Source organism: Colias eurytheme, chromosome 1, assembly GCF_061535395.1.
Source record: "Colias eurytheme isolate Ceu_HAF_F1 chromosome 1, ilColEury1 Martin Lab GWU primary, whole genome shotgun sequence".
Lineage (NCBI taxonomy): Eukaryota > Metazoa > Arthropoda > Insecta > Lepidoptera > Pieridae > Colias > Colias eurytheme.
Window position 1 is genome coordinate 3,452,923 of NC_142980.1, and position 18,481 is coordinate 3,471,403.

The 18,481-nt window shown below is 33.3% G+C and overlaps 1 protein-coding gene across 2 annotated transcripts in view; it reads right to left on the reverse strand.

Moving 5' to 3' along the window:
- Positions 1 to 18,409, reverse strand: part of LOC149910936 (transmembrane protein 208) — a 58,259-nt gene extending 39,850 nt beyond the window's left edge. The window contains exons 1-4 of one of the 2 annotated variants that reach the window (XR_016458664.1): positions 18,119 to 18,409; positions 17,801 to 17,956; positions 14,935 to 15,071; positions 12,830 to 14,183 (exon numbers count right to left, since the gene is read on the reverse strand). Coding sequence is in view for 1 of the 2 variants with exons in the window: in XM_090120657.1 (XP_089976783.1) it covers positions 13,961 to 14,183; positions 14,935 to 15,071; positions 17,801 to 17,956; positions 18,119 to 18,127 (525 nt within the window). In the remaining variant the exon portion in view is untranslated. Of the gene's footprint in view, positions 1 to 12,386; positions 14,184 to 14,934; positions 15,072 to 17,800; positions 17,957 to 18,118 lie in introns of those variants that run through there. The other variant, XM_090120657.1, reaches the window with a different exon arrangement.
- Positions 18,410 to 18,481: the final 72 nt, after the last annotated feature.

Consider the following 18,481-nt stretch of genomic DNA (forward strand, 5'->3'; position numbering starts at 1 on the left):
TTTTAAATTGTTTCTATATTACGTTACATACAATTATATAAATTTAATAGTTTGAACATGAAAAATTAAAGGATAGGATAAAATTCACACAAATAAACGAGTAATGTAACGTCATACTAAATAAATGAGCATTTTTTGATATAATTTGTTAATTTTAATTCCTTGCATATTTAACTTCCATTAATATTTTATTGTGTTATTATTATTTTGAGAAATTATTTAGAAAAACATATTGGTGACTGTATTAATTATTAATAATAATAAATAATAATTTTTATACATAAAAATTAAAAACATATTTATCACGATGTTTGTTAACAGATAGGCAAAATACTTTCCCGATCTTGAAAGCTTATCTTGAAGTCTGCTTTTACTACCTATGTTTAAATTAGCCTATTTTGAGATTGAACTCAAAACTGCTCATCAATAACGCTTACGACTTTAGAAAGTTTTTTGTATGGGTGTTTTTTTTACGTATTTACAAAATAAAAACGGGCTAGCTAATTTTTAGCATTTAGATGAACCAAGATAGCATGCCAACTTTGAATGCAACCAATCATTTTCAAAATATTCTCAAGGCCATGTGTAATTTGTTATAAAAGAACACTAAATTATTCCGGATAAAAAACACTACAACAATAATAAAGATAAACGTATACTTACTGGTGTTAATGACAGAATAGAAAAATCACTAGCTATTAGGTGGAAAGAAGTTATAAATTTTTCAAAAATAGACAAAAGTACTTAAGTATTGATAAACAGCAGTGGTCTGAGCTGGAACTCCGTAGACGTATTTAACTGAAAATTTTCAGAACGTTACGGATGTTTTTAGGGTTCGGTACCGAATGGGTAAAACGGCATCCTACCACAGTCTAAAAAATTTCTATATACTGTGATATTACTGTGTCTGTCACTGATGGTTAGACACTTGAAAACTTCGCAGAATATTTGTTCAATAAATACTAAAAATAGGGATAAAATCTATATCTAAAAGAAAGTCGATAAAGAAAGTCGTGTTAGTTACTCCACTTATAACTCAAGTACGGCTGAACCGATTTAGCTGAAAATTGGCAGGGAGGTAGTTTAGAGCCAGGAGAAGGACATAGGGTACTAAATATGTACCACGGGCGAAGCCGGGGCGGACGACTAGTATTATATAAAAGAACGTCGTGTTAGTTACTCCACGTATAACTCAAGAACGGCTGAACCGATTTAGCTGAAAATTGGCAGGGAGGTAGTTTAGAGCCAGGAGAAGGACATAGGATACTAAAAATGTAGCACGGGCGAAGCCGGGGCGGACCACTACTATATTATATTTAAGAGGGCTGGCAATCCTCAATCTCGAAAGGAAGAAACTTTTTTTTGCACTATACTGTGAACGGTAAATAATTAGTAAATAGGTACATATTCAATTATTTATTAGACATGTCAGATTAAAAGCCTACCGTATTGCAATTTAAAAGAGTCCGAAATCAAAGAAATAAATCCGAACCCTCAGCACTGCGAGTCCGAGTCGCACTTAACCGTTTTTTTTTTCGTTTCACGAGATCCAACCGAGAATGCGGTGTGTATTGTGCAGGGCCAAGGATTTATTCAAATTATTTTTTTGTTTAAACTATGTGACAGCTATATGTCACAAACAAAAAAAATATTAATTCAAATGCAGAATGTTTAAGCAGTCATAAATCAATTGTTATATTGCACTAATTAGCACTAATATGTTAAAGTTATTGAATAAAAATACGTTTTTATTGAGGATGGCACTACTCGTAATTTGTCATAATTAATTGGCGAGGCAAGGTTCAGGACTGGAAACTTCCCTTCTAAGTTATATAGTTTCAATATTATGCGGGAATTAAATATCTTATTAATTAACATATGCAAAAACAAAAATACTTACTTTTTTTATTAATTTTATGAACAATCGTTTAGCGATATAAGCGGATGTGTTGCCTGGCAAAGTACCTTTGACGTGAAGAGCGAGTCCTTCAATGAGGACATCTGCTTTTCGAGTTCCAAATTTAAATTATGTTTTAGGGTTCCCGACTTCTGAACCTCAAAAGGAAAAAACGGAATCTTATAGGATCACTTTGTTGTCCGTCTGTCTGCCTGACGACCCTAAGAAGACCCTATTTCTCAGGAACTCGTGGAGGTGAAATTTAGATTGAATACTTACCTACTCGAGTATTTGGTCCCTTGAAGCTGTGAAACAATCAAACTTATAAGCCACCGCAATAAAAAGATATAGCCGTTTATACTGAAAATTTTCGCAAATTTCGACATTTGCAAAAGAATCAAGTCCTACAGAGTACTTCTCGTGAACACAAAGTCTTGAAATTTAATAAACAGCAAAATCTTCTAGGACAGAGGAAAATTGCTAAAGCATAAATTTTAAGTTGCAATTGCAACAGGTTTGTTTGGAGCCCTCGGTGTGCGAGTCCAACTCGCACTTGGCCAGTTTATTACTTAATCTTAAAAAAACGACATACTTAACTTAAAAGTATGTTTTGTCAGTTGGCTAGCTAGATTATTAGAATTTTCCTTATTTTTAGATTTATATGCTGCATATTATAAATAGATATATATATACTTACTAGTGGTCCGCCCCGGCTTCGCCCGTGGTACATATTTCGCAATAAAAGGTAGCCTATGTCCTTTCTCGGGTATCAAAATATCTCCATACCAAATTTCATTTATATATATATTCATTTATTTATATATATTATATATATATGATATATTGGTTCAGCAGTTTAGGCGTGATTGAGTAACAGACAGACAGACAGACAGAGTTACTTTCGCATTTATAATATTAGTAAGGATTATGTATTTATTTATTAAAGTGAAACTTTTATTACATCGTCTCAAACTTTTTGGTCTGTGTAGCGCATGTCGCCTGTATCGCGGGCCGCGGCTGCCGAGTAGGTATACCTACCGACTCGGTAGCCGACCGACACGCGACATGCGCTACACAAAGCAGTGTTCGGAACCGTTCGAACCACAGACATGTATCAAGATAGACTAAGCGAGTGTATGTACTTCCCGTGTCCAAACTAAGATTATGAAACTTACTTGACGCTGGCCTACACTCAGTCCGCGCTTGCAGTTCGCCAAGGAAAGACGTGAAGCTGAATAAAGTAAAATGCCGAATTACGCCGTTATAAACTGTAGAAACTCCACAGCTGTGAGTGGCCGAGTTAGCAGAGATGTTTCCTTCCACCGGTAAGTAATTTTCTAATCAGAATATGCACTATTTATTTTAAAATCAAATAAAGAATATCTGTGGAAAACGATCGTGACAAACACGGATACCAAATCATACGAAATGATTCGGAATACATTGCGGCTTTTACTTGGCACGGTAAAGATCGAGTCGTATGATAACAAGCAATGAATAGCGTCTTCTCATTTTTCTGTTCTCATTTTTCTGTCCAATTTTGTGGTTAGTGATGTTCATTTGATGCAACAGTTCTCGATTCTAATCGATTTTATAATCGAACAGAAAAATGATAATTTGAAGGAGCAATTTTTCAGAAAAAAAGGCATAGATTTTTTTTGTCATTTAATACGACTTGACCTAGAACTTTTAAGTATTTTAATACAAAGGTACTAAAAATAAATATTATGACATGGACGCCATTAGTTAAAGTGTCATCTTGGGAGTTTTTTTAAGAAAACTCCTTATTGCTTAGACTATGTTTGTTTTTTCAGTTTTCCAAGTAACCCGAACATAAAAGAAAAATGGATTGATGCAACGGGACATAAAGATTGATTGATTGACAGTTTCATTACTTTCTTTCGATGGCCTCTCTAGTACGTAGTACACGGTAACTCAATGGGCATATGTAAGAAAAAGCTAAAACACATTAGTTTACTTGTTAGAATATTAAAAGGTTTATAAATTTATTTTATCATTCCTCTGTCTATGATAATTATCATTTTTCTGTCTTGAATCGATTTAGTAATCGATTACGATTCATTTATTTAATTACCTCTTAGACATAGATCTAGTTTGATCTGATTTCTTTCGATTTACTTCGATGGGATAGGACGATACTAGAATCGCCGCGCGAGTGGCGTCCTAATCGATTTAGCGTAAAATGAAATTACCATCACTAAAAAGCGCTCGTGACGTCATAACGCGTCAAGGTCAGTACAAAAAATATGACACGCTTGGTTTTCATACAGATCGCGGTACTTGCGTAGTCTATCTATGTCTGTGTTTCGAACAGTTTCACTTTTACCGTGGTTTCATAAAACCACACAACATTTTTTATTTTACATATAAACATAATATATTAGTGTGGCTATGAATTTCAGCATAAGTAGCAAAAGCAAGGGGCATTACGAAGAGTTGAATGTAATACCTATTTAATAATATGTAGTAAGTTTTATTGCTAATGGCTACCATACCTTCCTTTATAAATTTTCTTACAATAAAATCAATGTTCTGAATCACGAAGTCCAAGTTTCTTTCATAATATATGTAGATCAGGCATGTTTTAATGAGTTACATAATGTGATCTGAAAAAACAATGTTGTTCGTGAAAGGGTGTTTTTGCGAGGCATATTTGGCGCTCACCTACTTTAAAAGAATTGCATTATTTGTAAAGTGTTGCAATTTTTTATAATCTTTGCCCGCTATAGATAGCGGAATTTTAATGAATACGGATATGATTGGCTAATTACTAATATAGGTCACCGTATGTGAATTTGCATATGTTTTGTTTTTGAGCCGTGTGTCAGTGTGATCCATCGTTCAATAAGCTTTTGTGAAATTCAGATTGTATAATATATGGTTGGTATGTTTCTATAACCTATGCCCTGTATATAATATGAATTATGATCTATATGGCAGAAAATAAAGATATTTAAAACTACGCAACAGATTTTAATGCGGTTTTTTTAATAGATAGAGTGAGTCTCGATGTGAGTAGGTACATTTATTATTTACTATTCAGTTTTTTATACATATACACTGTACATGTACAATTATGTAAGGCATGTTATACTTTACTATTTTTATTTTAGGTAAGTATATAAGAAATTAATTTTAATTAACGACTTATAGTACATACCTAATATTAAATCTGTGTTAATACTAGCTGCGCCACGCGGTTTTAGCTCATTAGGTCTGCTCCTATTGGGATAATAATTAGCGTGATGATATAATATAGCCCATACTCTGTAAGCCCTCTCTATAGCCTCTAGAATGAAATGGTCAATCGGACCCACGCCACGGTTCCTAGGATTAGCGTGTTTAAGCAAATTAACAAACAAAATCTTCAGCTTTATAATAATAGTAAGTACCTATAGATTAATCAATAAACCCTCTTTTTGTAAAATTACCTATTTTTCTACATGTAGTAAAACAGTTTTATTTTCTACAGTTGCTTAAAAGTTGTGATCGATTTCGAACCAACTTTCGTTTAGACTATAGGTATAGCCCGGGCCCCGGGCCCTGTTGGACATACATATTTTGAATTTATGTCAAAAGTAGGTATAAAATTTATTATTTCAATAGAGGCGGAGACAAATTCACTAACCAAAAATCATTTAAATCCGAAACACGCCTTTTTCATGAATAGATTTTAAACAAAAAATTGACATCCTAAGTTATAAATAAGATACTATTCAGTAGGTATTCATGTGAGTATATTCACCTGTCTTACTTATCATGAAAAGATTTTAAGTCTTGGTAAAGTAAATTACGCCGTACAAAGAGGTTTTAGTTACGTAGGACGATGAAAGAAAACTATAATTGTCAACAATACAAAGGGGATTTGAGCTGAATGGATGTCTTTGCACCTTTATTTAGTTCAATGGAAATCAGAACTTTTAATAAGCTGATTATTATTGAAGAAAGTCAATGTACTTCAATATTCATTTTGTAATTTTTGACTTAGAAACAAAATACCTAACTATATTTAACAAAGAGGTCATTGGATATTTATGAATTGAAATAGATACGTATATAATTCTGAGCTATTTTTTGCGGTAATTAGTTATGACTTTTAAAATATATGCTATTTAAATTTATGCTTTATTTAAATAGCGTATTTATAAACATATTTGAAAAGTCAAATTTAACAAACATACAAAAAAATAATTTGGAAAATCCAAAAGTGCACGCCTCATAATTTTTTTTTAATAAATATTTTTAATTATTATTTTTGTTTATTTAATAACAATTAAACCACATCGAATCAGACCCTGAAAAATGAAAGGGTTCTATTCCTGAGCATACTCAAGCGTAAGAGAAAAAAAAAGACTCGTTTAGTAAAGTATTTCGGTCGCTATCGTGTTAACAAGAAAAAGGATCCGCACATACAGACACACGGACGTCCAAGACAGAACTTTTTTAAACTGTTTTTTAACTAGTTTAAATAACAAAAATGACATCAAAAATATCATGAACGTTAAAAATAGTGTTTTTTCTTAATATGTGTGTGTATGTATTATCTTACAAGTGCAATGTATGATACATTAAGACATTTTAAGTTTGAAAAATCAGATGTTTTGCGCGAAGTGACAGTAGTACCCACCTCAACGCTTCGAGGCGTGCAATAATTGAATTTGTCTTACCGTGCATTTACATCAAACCTTACATCAAACGAGCATAGAGCTCTAGCTCTATAGCAAGAGCATTATTTCGTGATCGTTTAGTGTACCTAAACGAAAACTTGTATTCAGTGTTGCAGTATTAGAAGTTAGAACATTGCATAGAATCTTTTCGAACGCACAGAACAACGAAATAGTGCTCTACACTTTACACCTTTATGTTCAAGAAATATAAATATTTATTGAAACCCTGAAGGCCCTGAAGCCTACCTAGGAACGTACCCATGATCAAGAAATAAGTTCATATTTTTACATACATGCCAGTATAAATTTATGGACATGGGGAGAAATGCAGACACCCCCTGTCTGGGATTGACAAAAGAGAACATATAAAATATTCAGTGTATGTTTTTATGAAACATTTATGTGTTCATATTAATATGTTTCGTTGCGAAGGTGTGAGCTTAACTCTATAATGGACTGTAAAATTGCTCAGTAATATCCTGCTAAAGGAACATTATCATTAAAATAATTATGCTTTAGAGTTAAGACTATGCGTTTAGACTTTTATATTTAGTTTCATAGCATTCACATCCATACTTAATATTAGAAATGCGAAAGTAACTCTGTCTATCTGTCTGTTACTCAATCACGCCTAAACTACTGAACCAATTTTCATGGTATGGAGATATTTTGATACCCGAGAAAGGACATAGGCTACTTTTTAACTCGGGAAAATCACACAATCCCGGAAATCCCACGGGAACGGGAACTATGCGGGTTTTTTTTTACTGTGCGGGCGAAGCCGCGGGCGGTAACCTATAGTGCTTTATAAATAAGAAATTTTTAAAGAAAAGAAGGTGATGAATGAAATTGATGGACTCCTATTTTCATTATATGTACCAGGAACCGCTTGATACAATCAAATATATAGCTGTGTTATGTCACTTATATGTGTAAGTATACCTACCTATATATAGTCTATTTGCGTTTCAGAAACAGCATTTAAAATATTTAGGCATACCTAGCTGTGTAGGATATAATCTTTATATGTATAAGTTCAGAAAGCATTTATAAAAAAGAAACGACGAGAAGCTCTATAAAGTTGCTTAACAAAAAGTTAAACATAATGTGTCATAATTATTTGCTTGTACAAGAAGTCTGAGATGAACAAATGGTTTAAAAAAAAATTAACATTCAAAGTCAGTTTCTTTTGATGAGTAGATCATACAAAAAAATTGAAGACAATTCAAATATCATTCAATTTTTTTTGGTAATTTAAATATCAGTAATACGTTTAAAATCACCTCACTAGATAAGTACCTACTTATTGCCTATCTGGCGCAGGGCGGTAAGACACACCTAAAAGTGAAGTCCCGTGTCCCCGTAGTGGGGTAAGGGGCAGATGTATTATGCATACATCCGTTTCACTGATCGATTTTCTTTAGGGACAAGTAGGTGATCAGCCTCTGTGTCCTAACAGACCGAGACTTTTATTTTCTTCGTCTCCACCGGGAATCGAACCCAGGACCCCTCGGTTTTACGCTCATGCGTCAACGTCTGTACCAAGGAGGCGGTCATACACACCAGGCTAGCTAGGGGTTTATTTTCATGAATGTGTATGTACCCTCTATGCAGTCTCTTTTTCGTGTGTAGGTATATTTTGTGACGCCCTCACGTTAGAAGAAGCTTCGGCTATCGTAAACCCAATAAATAGGTATATTTACAAGGTCCGATGGTAATTCATACATAACTTGATATTACATGAAATAATAATCAATCCTGTAATAAATACACTGTAACAACCAACACCAGTGCGATATCATAAGTTATACACTGTTATAGATAGTTAATTACATAGAGGAAACTGTAAATTGTTTTTTCCTTCGTAATTCGGTCTAAGTATACGACTTACCTAAGGGATTACAAACAAATTGGTAACATCCTCGATAATAACGACAATCCCTGCAGCAAATGAAGAGGATATCTCGCTGTGTTCCTTACTTACAGTGAACTCATTTTTTAGTAATTAAATTTGTTTAATCACATAGCTATAGCTATTTACTAGGTTATTTCACATTTCAAATGTAAGGATACAATTTCTTACCTTTGCCATAGCCCATAGCAGTAGAGTTTATTTCGAAGCAGATAATGCGTGTACATATTATAATTACTATTAAAAGGAATAAAACGAAATTAACTAGGCTATAACATTATTAACTACTATTACATTTATTATAACTACCATAAACTAGGCACCAACCTTGAAAACATGTCAAAATTTTGCCATTTTCGCCGTAAGTACTTACCTACCTAGATAATTTAAAAATTAACGATGCTCTAGAATTCGCGTGAATTATGTATGCTAGAGATATAATATTGTAGTTACCTACATGTATTAATTACAAATTACGTTTAATCGCAAAATCTTTGTCCTAGATATAAGCTTGAATAACATAATGATAACATTAAGACATATATTTCAAATTTTTAATTACTCCTAAGTCCTAATGTATTCCTACTAATTTAATTACTCATAAACTTCGCAAATTATGTGCTATTTTTTTGTAGTTAGGTACCTTCTGTAAAAACGTAAATTGCAACATTGCCAAATAAACAACTGTATAACGACTGTTTTTTGATGCATAACAATGTATCGTTAATTATTTTTTAACATTTATACAAAGAATTTGTTGATTCAACCAGACATTGTTTAAATGTAAGTATCCAATTTAGGGAAATAAGAGTTGTTCTTAATTTAATGCAGTTATACGATTCCTGCCAAATAAGTACATAAGTGAAAATAAATTGTATTGTTTCGGAATAAAGAGCGGTGTTCTCGTTTACATTAGTCATTATGGGTGTACACTTTCAAACAGGGCTCAGTGAACAATTAAGTACATCAGAATGGTATAATTGGGAGGTCTATCCAATTTGGCAATTATATCTATTCATATTTTGATACCGTCAAAGGTATCAGGTAGGATGCGTGCACTAATTGCGCAATACAGGCTTGTATTATCTGTTACGTGCATCGATCGATTACACATGCAAATCACAGACGAGCACACACCTGTAGTGCAGCCTCCCTGTGGGGGCTCGCGGCGGTCACCCTGCCCCATTTCATGACTGTCTGCATATACTTTTCAATTTCATTTAATAAATCGCATTGTCACGACGACGTATCCAATTTGCCAACGGGCATTTCTTGTTACTATGATTTGTTTGGTAATATGTTTAACGGTTTTTCTGATAGAGTTGTTGATTAAATTTGTACCTGCAGGTTATTTTCAATTTGTAAAAAAGTACACTGACACAAAATTTTGGGTCATTTGTAACAGGATGGCGGTTCTACAGGGGTCTTAGTACGCAATGACAAAAAGAAAAATAATGGTCAGAATGCTGATACCGGATACCTTAAGATACTGTAGTCTGTAATATTTTATACCTATTAGAGAATCTTAACATAAAATATTATAGTATCTTCACCGTGTGTGATGCGCTTAATAGTGCATCTGCCTTTTATCTTAGGTATTAAAGTGTTCTATAAAAATATTTTTAAATGCTAATATTAGATCATTTTCAGAATTGTAAGAAGATACCTACTGTCAAGAATACCTTATACCATTACCCCAAATATTTAATTCGATTTGTCAATAAATCAACGCTCTTAACATATAGATTGCAGTGTAAAATATTTATGCAATACCAAAATACTCGCTATTTGCTTAAAATAAAATGTTCAAAATGCATTTGATTTTGATAGAAATTTAAATCAATGAGTAGCGCTCTATTTCGACGAGTGGAATCGGAAATATATCCCCAAATAGAGACTAATTTGATTACAGGCACAAAATAATTGACAGGAATTTGAGGTGGTTATTATTTTATGAAGCAAACTCGACTAATTTATAATAATGTAATGTTGTTAATTGAACTGAATATTTAGATTTGATTAAGCTGATAAAATAGTGTGCAAAAATAGGAATCAAATAAAACACGTCATCTATGTTCATCCATTTATTGATTACTTCATAAACATCCTTATACTAATTGTTACAATACGCGAAGTCGGCGTGTAAATTTTAACATCGAGATAAATACTTGTTAAATTACCATGTGAAATCTTAATAGAAAATACATGCTTAAGAACTATACATTCGTAGAGGACGATTGTAGTCATAATGAACATAATATCATTCTAAAAGTAGCAGTACATTGTATTCAATCCGTGACTTTAAAAATTATATCCCAAATTTCGAAACAGGTAAAACTTTTAAAGAAATGTGCATAAAATAAAATACATTATTTTTAACAATTTGTCAACGTTCATTCCAATCTAAGGTATTATAAAAGTAATTCGCATGTCTTTGCATAATTAATCACCTTTTAGAAAAACAAGAGCAAAAACGATAAGTATAATATTTTGCGGTTAAAAAAGTTAAAATTATTCGAGACAAGATTACTCGAAGATTTTTTTTATAGATTTAAAAAGTCATTAATTAATCAGACATCTAAGCAGTACTTTGTGTTTTACAACATCTTTATTTATTGAATGTTAGAAATAAGTGTTCTTACAACTAGAAAGGTAGAGTCCAATCATATTAATATATTGAACATACAGTCAAGGGGATTTATCCTAAATATATGTTTTTGAGGATACAGGATGCTGGTTCTAATTGTCATATAACATCTATTCCCGGATTTCATTCCACTCGATACCTATCTACTTATTCACCCATTTTCGTCACGGTCTTTATGATGTTGAGTTGTTACATGATCATAGATATATATTGGATGAACTTAAACATTATAATACAAAACTTACTTAAATTAATAAAAAACGTTAACTAAAGAGGCCGGTTATTGTTACCCCTTGAATGTCCTTAAACAATTTTTTTTTCACGATGCATACTGACTAGGAAAGAGGCAATGTAACTTGGTTGAGCGTAGCAAATTATACTTATTATTTAGTTTATGCTAGCGTACGAAGTAAACGAAGCTCGTCCCACCATAGATGGATAATAAAGGACGGAAAGCTTATAAATTCATTAAAAATCCAACCATTGACCATTGAGACAAATAAGCGTCCTTGGAACGTGATTTTATGTAGAAATGGATCGTGTTTAACTATGACTCTGTATAAATAGTCCTGGTTTAGTATCTAGTTTGAATAGCCTAGCCCCTTTGAAGCGCTGAGGACGTATTTTATGTTTAAATAATAAAATACGTCCTTAGCGCTAGTGTCCGTGGACACTTCACACAATAAACACGATAAGGTGCAACAAGTATGATGCTATAATAATTACATATGCTGGCTTCGAACGTATTCGTGTTGTCGCTATTTTGTATAAACGGCATACGTTTTATTATACGTTAATTCCCAAAAAACAAGCCTATCAAACAGTTTCTCTTTACGAATAAATGAAAATTTGCCTCACAATTTTGAATGGAGTTAACTGTTGGTGAATTTGTCTCTATGGTTGGTCCTACATTTTACAATCACATAAAAATGTAATATAAAACGGTATTTATCTTTTTATCGATTTTATTGTTATGTTGTTATTCTTGCCTTACCAAAATGATAAGGTTATACCTGGACAATGCATTCATTACAAATTGTTTTTAAAATAGCAAATAAAAACCCCTATTCAAATATAATAGCAAATTGTAATCAGAACAAAATATGTCTTATTATTAACCCAGGCGCATTTAAATGTACTTCGAACATTTTGGACAAAATTTATATTTGAATCATTTTATAAAATGCAATTGAGTAAATAATTCGCCAATTATAGCAAGGGCTGACAGAAAATAAATAAAACTTACATGTACATAATATATATTGTCATTTCATGACGAAAACACTCGCTCATAGATAGCACCAGGATACCAATAGAAAATAAATAATCCGAATTTTGTATCAATATTTAAATACATACATATTTTTATAAACTAAGTATATGGACTTAGTTAGGAAACTTTTGCAAAATATAAAAGATTGAAAATTGTAGTAATCAATAGCACTTAAGAAATGCCACGAAAGAAATATAAAAAGCCACATAATATTACAGTTTAGCCATTTGCTCGTGTGGATGACCACAAATACAAAAATTAAAATAGAATAATTTATATGAATAAATTATTCTATTTTAATTTTTATATTTTTTGATTTCAGTTTCTCCTTTTGTAGTCTCAAGTCTGTATTTAATTGTACCAAAAAATTGGTTGCTCGTTTATAATTTACATCAACATAACAGTTAGGTACCTATATAAAAATAAAAAAATATGGTTTACATTAGGTAGGTATTGTATATCTTCTTATATATAAAATTCTCGTGTCACAATGTTAGTCTGCATACTCCTCCGAAACGGGTGGACCGATTCTCATGAAATTTTCTGTGCATATCGGGTAAGTCTGAGAATCGGCCAACATCTATTTTTCATATGTACCACGGGCGAAGCCGGGGCGGACCGCTAGTATATATATAAAATTCTCGTGTCACAATGTTAGTCTGCATACTCCTCCGAAACGGGTGGACCGATTCTCATGAAATTTTCTGTGCATATCGGGTAAGTCTGAGAATCGGCCAACATCTATTTTTCATATGTACCACGGGCGAAGCCGGGGCGGACCGCTAGTTATGTTTAAAATTTAAGTAAAATCTTAAGTGTTTAAACAATATTAATAAATCAATTTGAGAAAAATTATTGAACTTACATATGTAGTTATAAAATAATTCATTAAAATAAATAAAATTTCAACAATAAAATTATTTGTACATAATAAAATCCCATTCATCATCCCAAATGTCATAAAAAACAGCGCTAAAGTTAAATTTAAGTGCATTACACAATGTGGTTGATGCATACATTATCTATAATAATGTTAGACCATAATATGGCTAAGGGGGTTTTGCCATAATATGTCTTGGAACCTAACAATAACTTACTTAACCAACTTTTAAAATAAAACAGATTTTAACGGAGTTTAGACGCGTTATTTTCAGTATCATTTCATTTCGTAAGCATGGCCAATGTTGACCTCTTTGGTGATGTTACATCAACCCATGAAGATATGTCAGATATTTCGATATGTCCGTTTGTTCATACAAAGTTCGGGGGTGAATAAATTCCGTTCCAAATCTGTCGCACCGCATTTCATTTCAAAATGCTACCTACACACAAAAATACCTTTTGACAAGATCCTCTCAAAACAATCGAGTTACAATATAAATTGTAACTGTATACCAACACATGCAATTCCTGTATCTTTTGCCAAAAAGACTTAAACATGAAGAGACAGGTCACATCAAGTGTCGCGGTATAAGCGACCTAACTTACATCTAAATGTTGGCCTCAATTGAAGGGAGCCACGAGAATCTTTAGCCCGAAGGATTTACTGGTTGTAGCGGCGCATTCTGCGCTCCATTTTCTTGCGCTTCTTGTCATCTTGTTCAGTATCCTCCGGGCCCTCCTGAAAAAACCACGGGCCAAGAACGTGCTTCCAAAGGAGCCAAAAGGCACGAATCGGGATGAGCAGAAGCATGAACCAGAAGAAGTTGGACACTACGGCCATGATGTGGGCGACCGAAGTCAAGATCACCACGTCCTTGATGTGCCTGTGAAGTAATGATTGTGTTTATACCGCTAAAGAACACAGGAACAGATTTTATTGAAATAAACAAGTCTGGATTTGCTTAAAATGATATTAAGGGTGCACTCACACACATCAGTCACCGTCACGGCACGTCACCGGACAGGATTAAAAAAAAATATGTATCAATAGTTCTAGTATGACTCTGTTCCCACAAGACAGTCGCCGGCACGAAATCTATCAGTGACGTCACCGGTCAGGCACGTCAAATAATCTTTCCATACATGTATCATACTTTTATCCCCACTCACCCGGTGCCGTCACGTCTCAGTTCAGTCAGCGTCGTGCTACCGTCAATAATTGCTACATGTTCTCTAGCGTGACACACGTCTAATCACTGACTAACCTGATGTATGTGTTCAATGATTCAGTCAAACCGGCGACGTGACTGACGGACAACATGACGGTGACTGGTGTTTGTGGATACGTACACAAACCGTCACCGATCAGTCATCGGTGACTTGACGGTGACTGATGTGTGTGAGTGCACCCTAAATCCTAGTATGGGTAGGTAAGGTAATGGTAAGGTAGGTCGAATATAAAAATATGTTTATAATTTTTTCTTTGTTCTTTTTAACAGGAAAACCGCGCCGTTGCCGTCGTCGTCGTCGATGCGTCAGCCTCAGCAGTCAGGACGTCGAATTTCCTTATAATCCATTCAACCTAAAATTGTTTCACAATTCATTAAAACGAACATAACATATTCAATAACTTACTCTCCCATTCCGCCCTCCATGTTGAGGTCCAAGCCGGGATCGATCAGCTGTCCCTGCTCGGTGTACGTCGGGCGGCTGATGTAGTGCATCATTTGGTAGCACGCAAAGTAGATCAGCATCACCAGCACATTCATAAACTGTTGAAAGACGTACTGTTGTAGGAAACTCATACCAATAATCTAATCCATACCAATCTAATCAATCAGCATATCGTTACCATCAGGCGTCACGGTTGCCCACTCTAACTAAAAAAATAGAACCCTTTTGTAACTTTATGAAGGTGCAAATTTGTAAGTATTGTGGTACGCTGTCTTAGGAACTGGATCACCCATTATCAAGGAAGGCTATGTAAACAAGGCCGACGATCTCGCGGGCCTATCTAGGTGTGTGATACACCTTTATCGAGGAAGGCTCTATCGCTATATACCTACTTAAAAGCCGCATCTCATCGACTACCACGAAGTTACTAAAATTGAATGCTCCTACCAATTTGTAAAATATGACTTCCGTAGCCAATAATCCAATCTGGGAAACTTCGGTAGTTCGCAAGAGTTTCCAACTTTGTCTAAGCATTGAACAAGACTATTTAATTAATTAATTACCGCCCGGGGCAATAGCTAGATAACAAATTTGCTTTAAGTTGCAGTATTGAACCGTCGCTGTAGATGAATATTGTTTACACACCGTATACCTACGCAGTCTGTTTACAGGATCAATACTTTAAACATTTAAACTCGCGCAGCATGCAATAGGACAACTTTAATATTCTAGAAATTTCCAGAAGGTCTACATCCTTACGTAAGTAGCTTCGTCTGTTTGTCTGTCGGTCTGTCTCTTCTTTACGCCTCAAGTGAACCGATTCGGATGAAATTTATTACAAAGATTAGTTTTAAAACAGCTAAAGGATATAGGGAATGCGGTTTTTTAAGAAGTCGTGGGCGGTAGTCTAGGAGAAAATAATACAAGATAATACACGAAAACGTAGGTAGGTATGTCTATATTAGATACGAGTAAAAATTTATGTGAATTGCAATATAGCACGATTCTTTAGTAATAAAAAATAAAATGTACGATTAATGTGATTTTGTTAACACATCCCTACCTTTTCAGAGTAAGTATGCGATTATTGCAATTTCAGTTTAAAGTTTAGTTATAAATAACTCTTTTGACTTTTCTTCTACTCTAACGCTATACTATGTAGTATGTATAAACTATGTATAAATCTACAAGCATATGCAAATTTGTAACATAAATGATAAACGTTAGATTAATGAATTTTAACAAATCTTGAAATAATTGAAGTTAGATCTTCTTAATGTTTTGTACTTGTCAAGGCCTAATTATCTAAGTTTATTAACAACTACCCACTTCATATCTCATACTGTTTATTCTATGATGCCCACACATTCTAAGTGAGAAGGAATAAACACCTCATTAATTAAGTAACGAGTATGTCCTATAATAAATGGAATATTCCTACAGAAAACTAATTATAATAATTATATTTTCTTGAAAGCGAGATATAGCTTTCCGGTGAATGTTAAAAATATTCACCCAATCTTCAGACAATTTCATAAAAAAAAAACAAAAAAAAACATTAAAAACTGATTAAATTTTGTATTTTTTGTGCCATAGCTGATGGTAATAGCTACCACCTTATGAACATTTGCAGGGGCGTAAGGCTTGGAGAGATCTTTGCCTTTGCAAATGGGAATAAAGGATAGGTCTGGGAAGACGGACTCACGCCTATCTTTTGAGAGCCATTCAAGTACCTTAACTATCTTTAGGTTGACTATGCATTGCATAAACATATACACAGATATAATACAACAATGTTGTTGACAAGTTGTTATTCCAGAAATGCTTATCCAATCTAACAATAATAACAAAATGAAGCTAGCATTTTTCCAATTCAATTTAGCTGCATCTGAAAGGTGACAAGAGAGCGAAATTGCAGTCAATAGAAAAAGTATGCACAAATGCAACAGGATTTCAATATTTGCAAAATGAAGTGATGAAACCGATTTTCTGTTTGAAGTAGAGCAAGCATGTTATATTTTTTACTTTGTTTAAAGTACTTATTTTTACTATAATTTCTTTAGTATTTATATAAGAATTTGTATTTTACTCTGCAGGCAATTTAAAAAAAATATTTTCAAATATATATTTGACTTTTTCTTTAAATAGAAATGTTCTTGAATCACTATTTTTAGAGCAGAACTTCATGAGATTATTTTTGATTAATTTCTAGTTCTTTTTTGTATTGTTTTCAGATTTAATAATATTAGAAAAGGGTTTCAATGAAACAATTCTTGGATATTTCCCAAATATGTATAAAGAAATGGGTTAACATAACTGTTGGAAAATAAATATTTAAAGTTGCCTTCGCATTTATATTGCGCTGTTTTTTGAAAACATGTATTTTGCTTGTCATAATGTTTTTAATAAGGTCTTGATGATAAATGTTAGGTATTAATAGAATTTCATTTAATTTGATCGCTAAGAACGGGATGTTGAGAATTTTTTTTTATACATGATAGGCAGGTGTTTGACCACTATCCCGCCTGATGTAAAGCGGTGATGTGATCTATAAAGGAGCACGTCTGCCTAGAATTGAGAGCATTTTCTATTGAAATTTGCCTCCGCTTGCATGAGCACATAAATTTTTATATTATTGAACTTTCAAAAATAGGCAAGGCAAGCATTAATACAGAAGAATGAAGATAAATAAAAAAAGGGTACATATATGTAACTTGTTTTTCGCATTCATACAAATAAAATAAATAATAAGATTTATTAATGACGCTGAAAGAAAAATCAAAATACAGGAACACAATAACAATTATATAGCAATTAATCCACTTACTATGAGCCACGAAGCCAGATGATCATGGTAGATGCCGAACATGATGCAGTTGTAGAACAACCCTGCAGCCCCAGCCATGTTTCTGTAGAATCTGATCGTAGTCTCATTCTCCACCAGGATCTGCTTCGCTCCCTTGGTCGGAGCTTTCCTTTGTGGCTGCACAACAAATTGGAAATATTAAATAAATCTAAAATTATAGTCCTTTTTTAAATTCGTAAATTGAAAGGACAGCTGAATGAAATCCTAACCCTATTCAGTCATGTTTTGCTATTTTCATTGAAATATTATCTATTTTTACAGAAAAATTATTATACATACCGGGGCCATGATGTCCAACTACAATTCGAGATTTCTCAGAAAGAGCCAGAAAATATATGGATAGGTAATTTATTAAAAATTTAGAATTTTAATATCAATATTTTTGTGAAATTTATTTGGTTTCTCTGATTTGGGAGGATATTATTATTATTTTTTAGTTCAAGGAATGATTATACACAATTGAAAACTACTTTCAGCGAACAGGATAAGACAGGAGAGCTCCTGGACCCGTTCCCGTCGAAAATGAAACGCCGAGTGAAGTGATAAAAATCAATGTTCAGTTTCAGGACATGTCAAAAATCGACTCCGTCATAGAACATTGACAGGCGTTCAATCCAAGTTGGCAAACGTCCAGAAATAGCT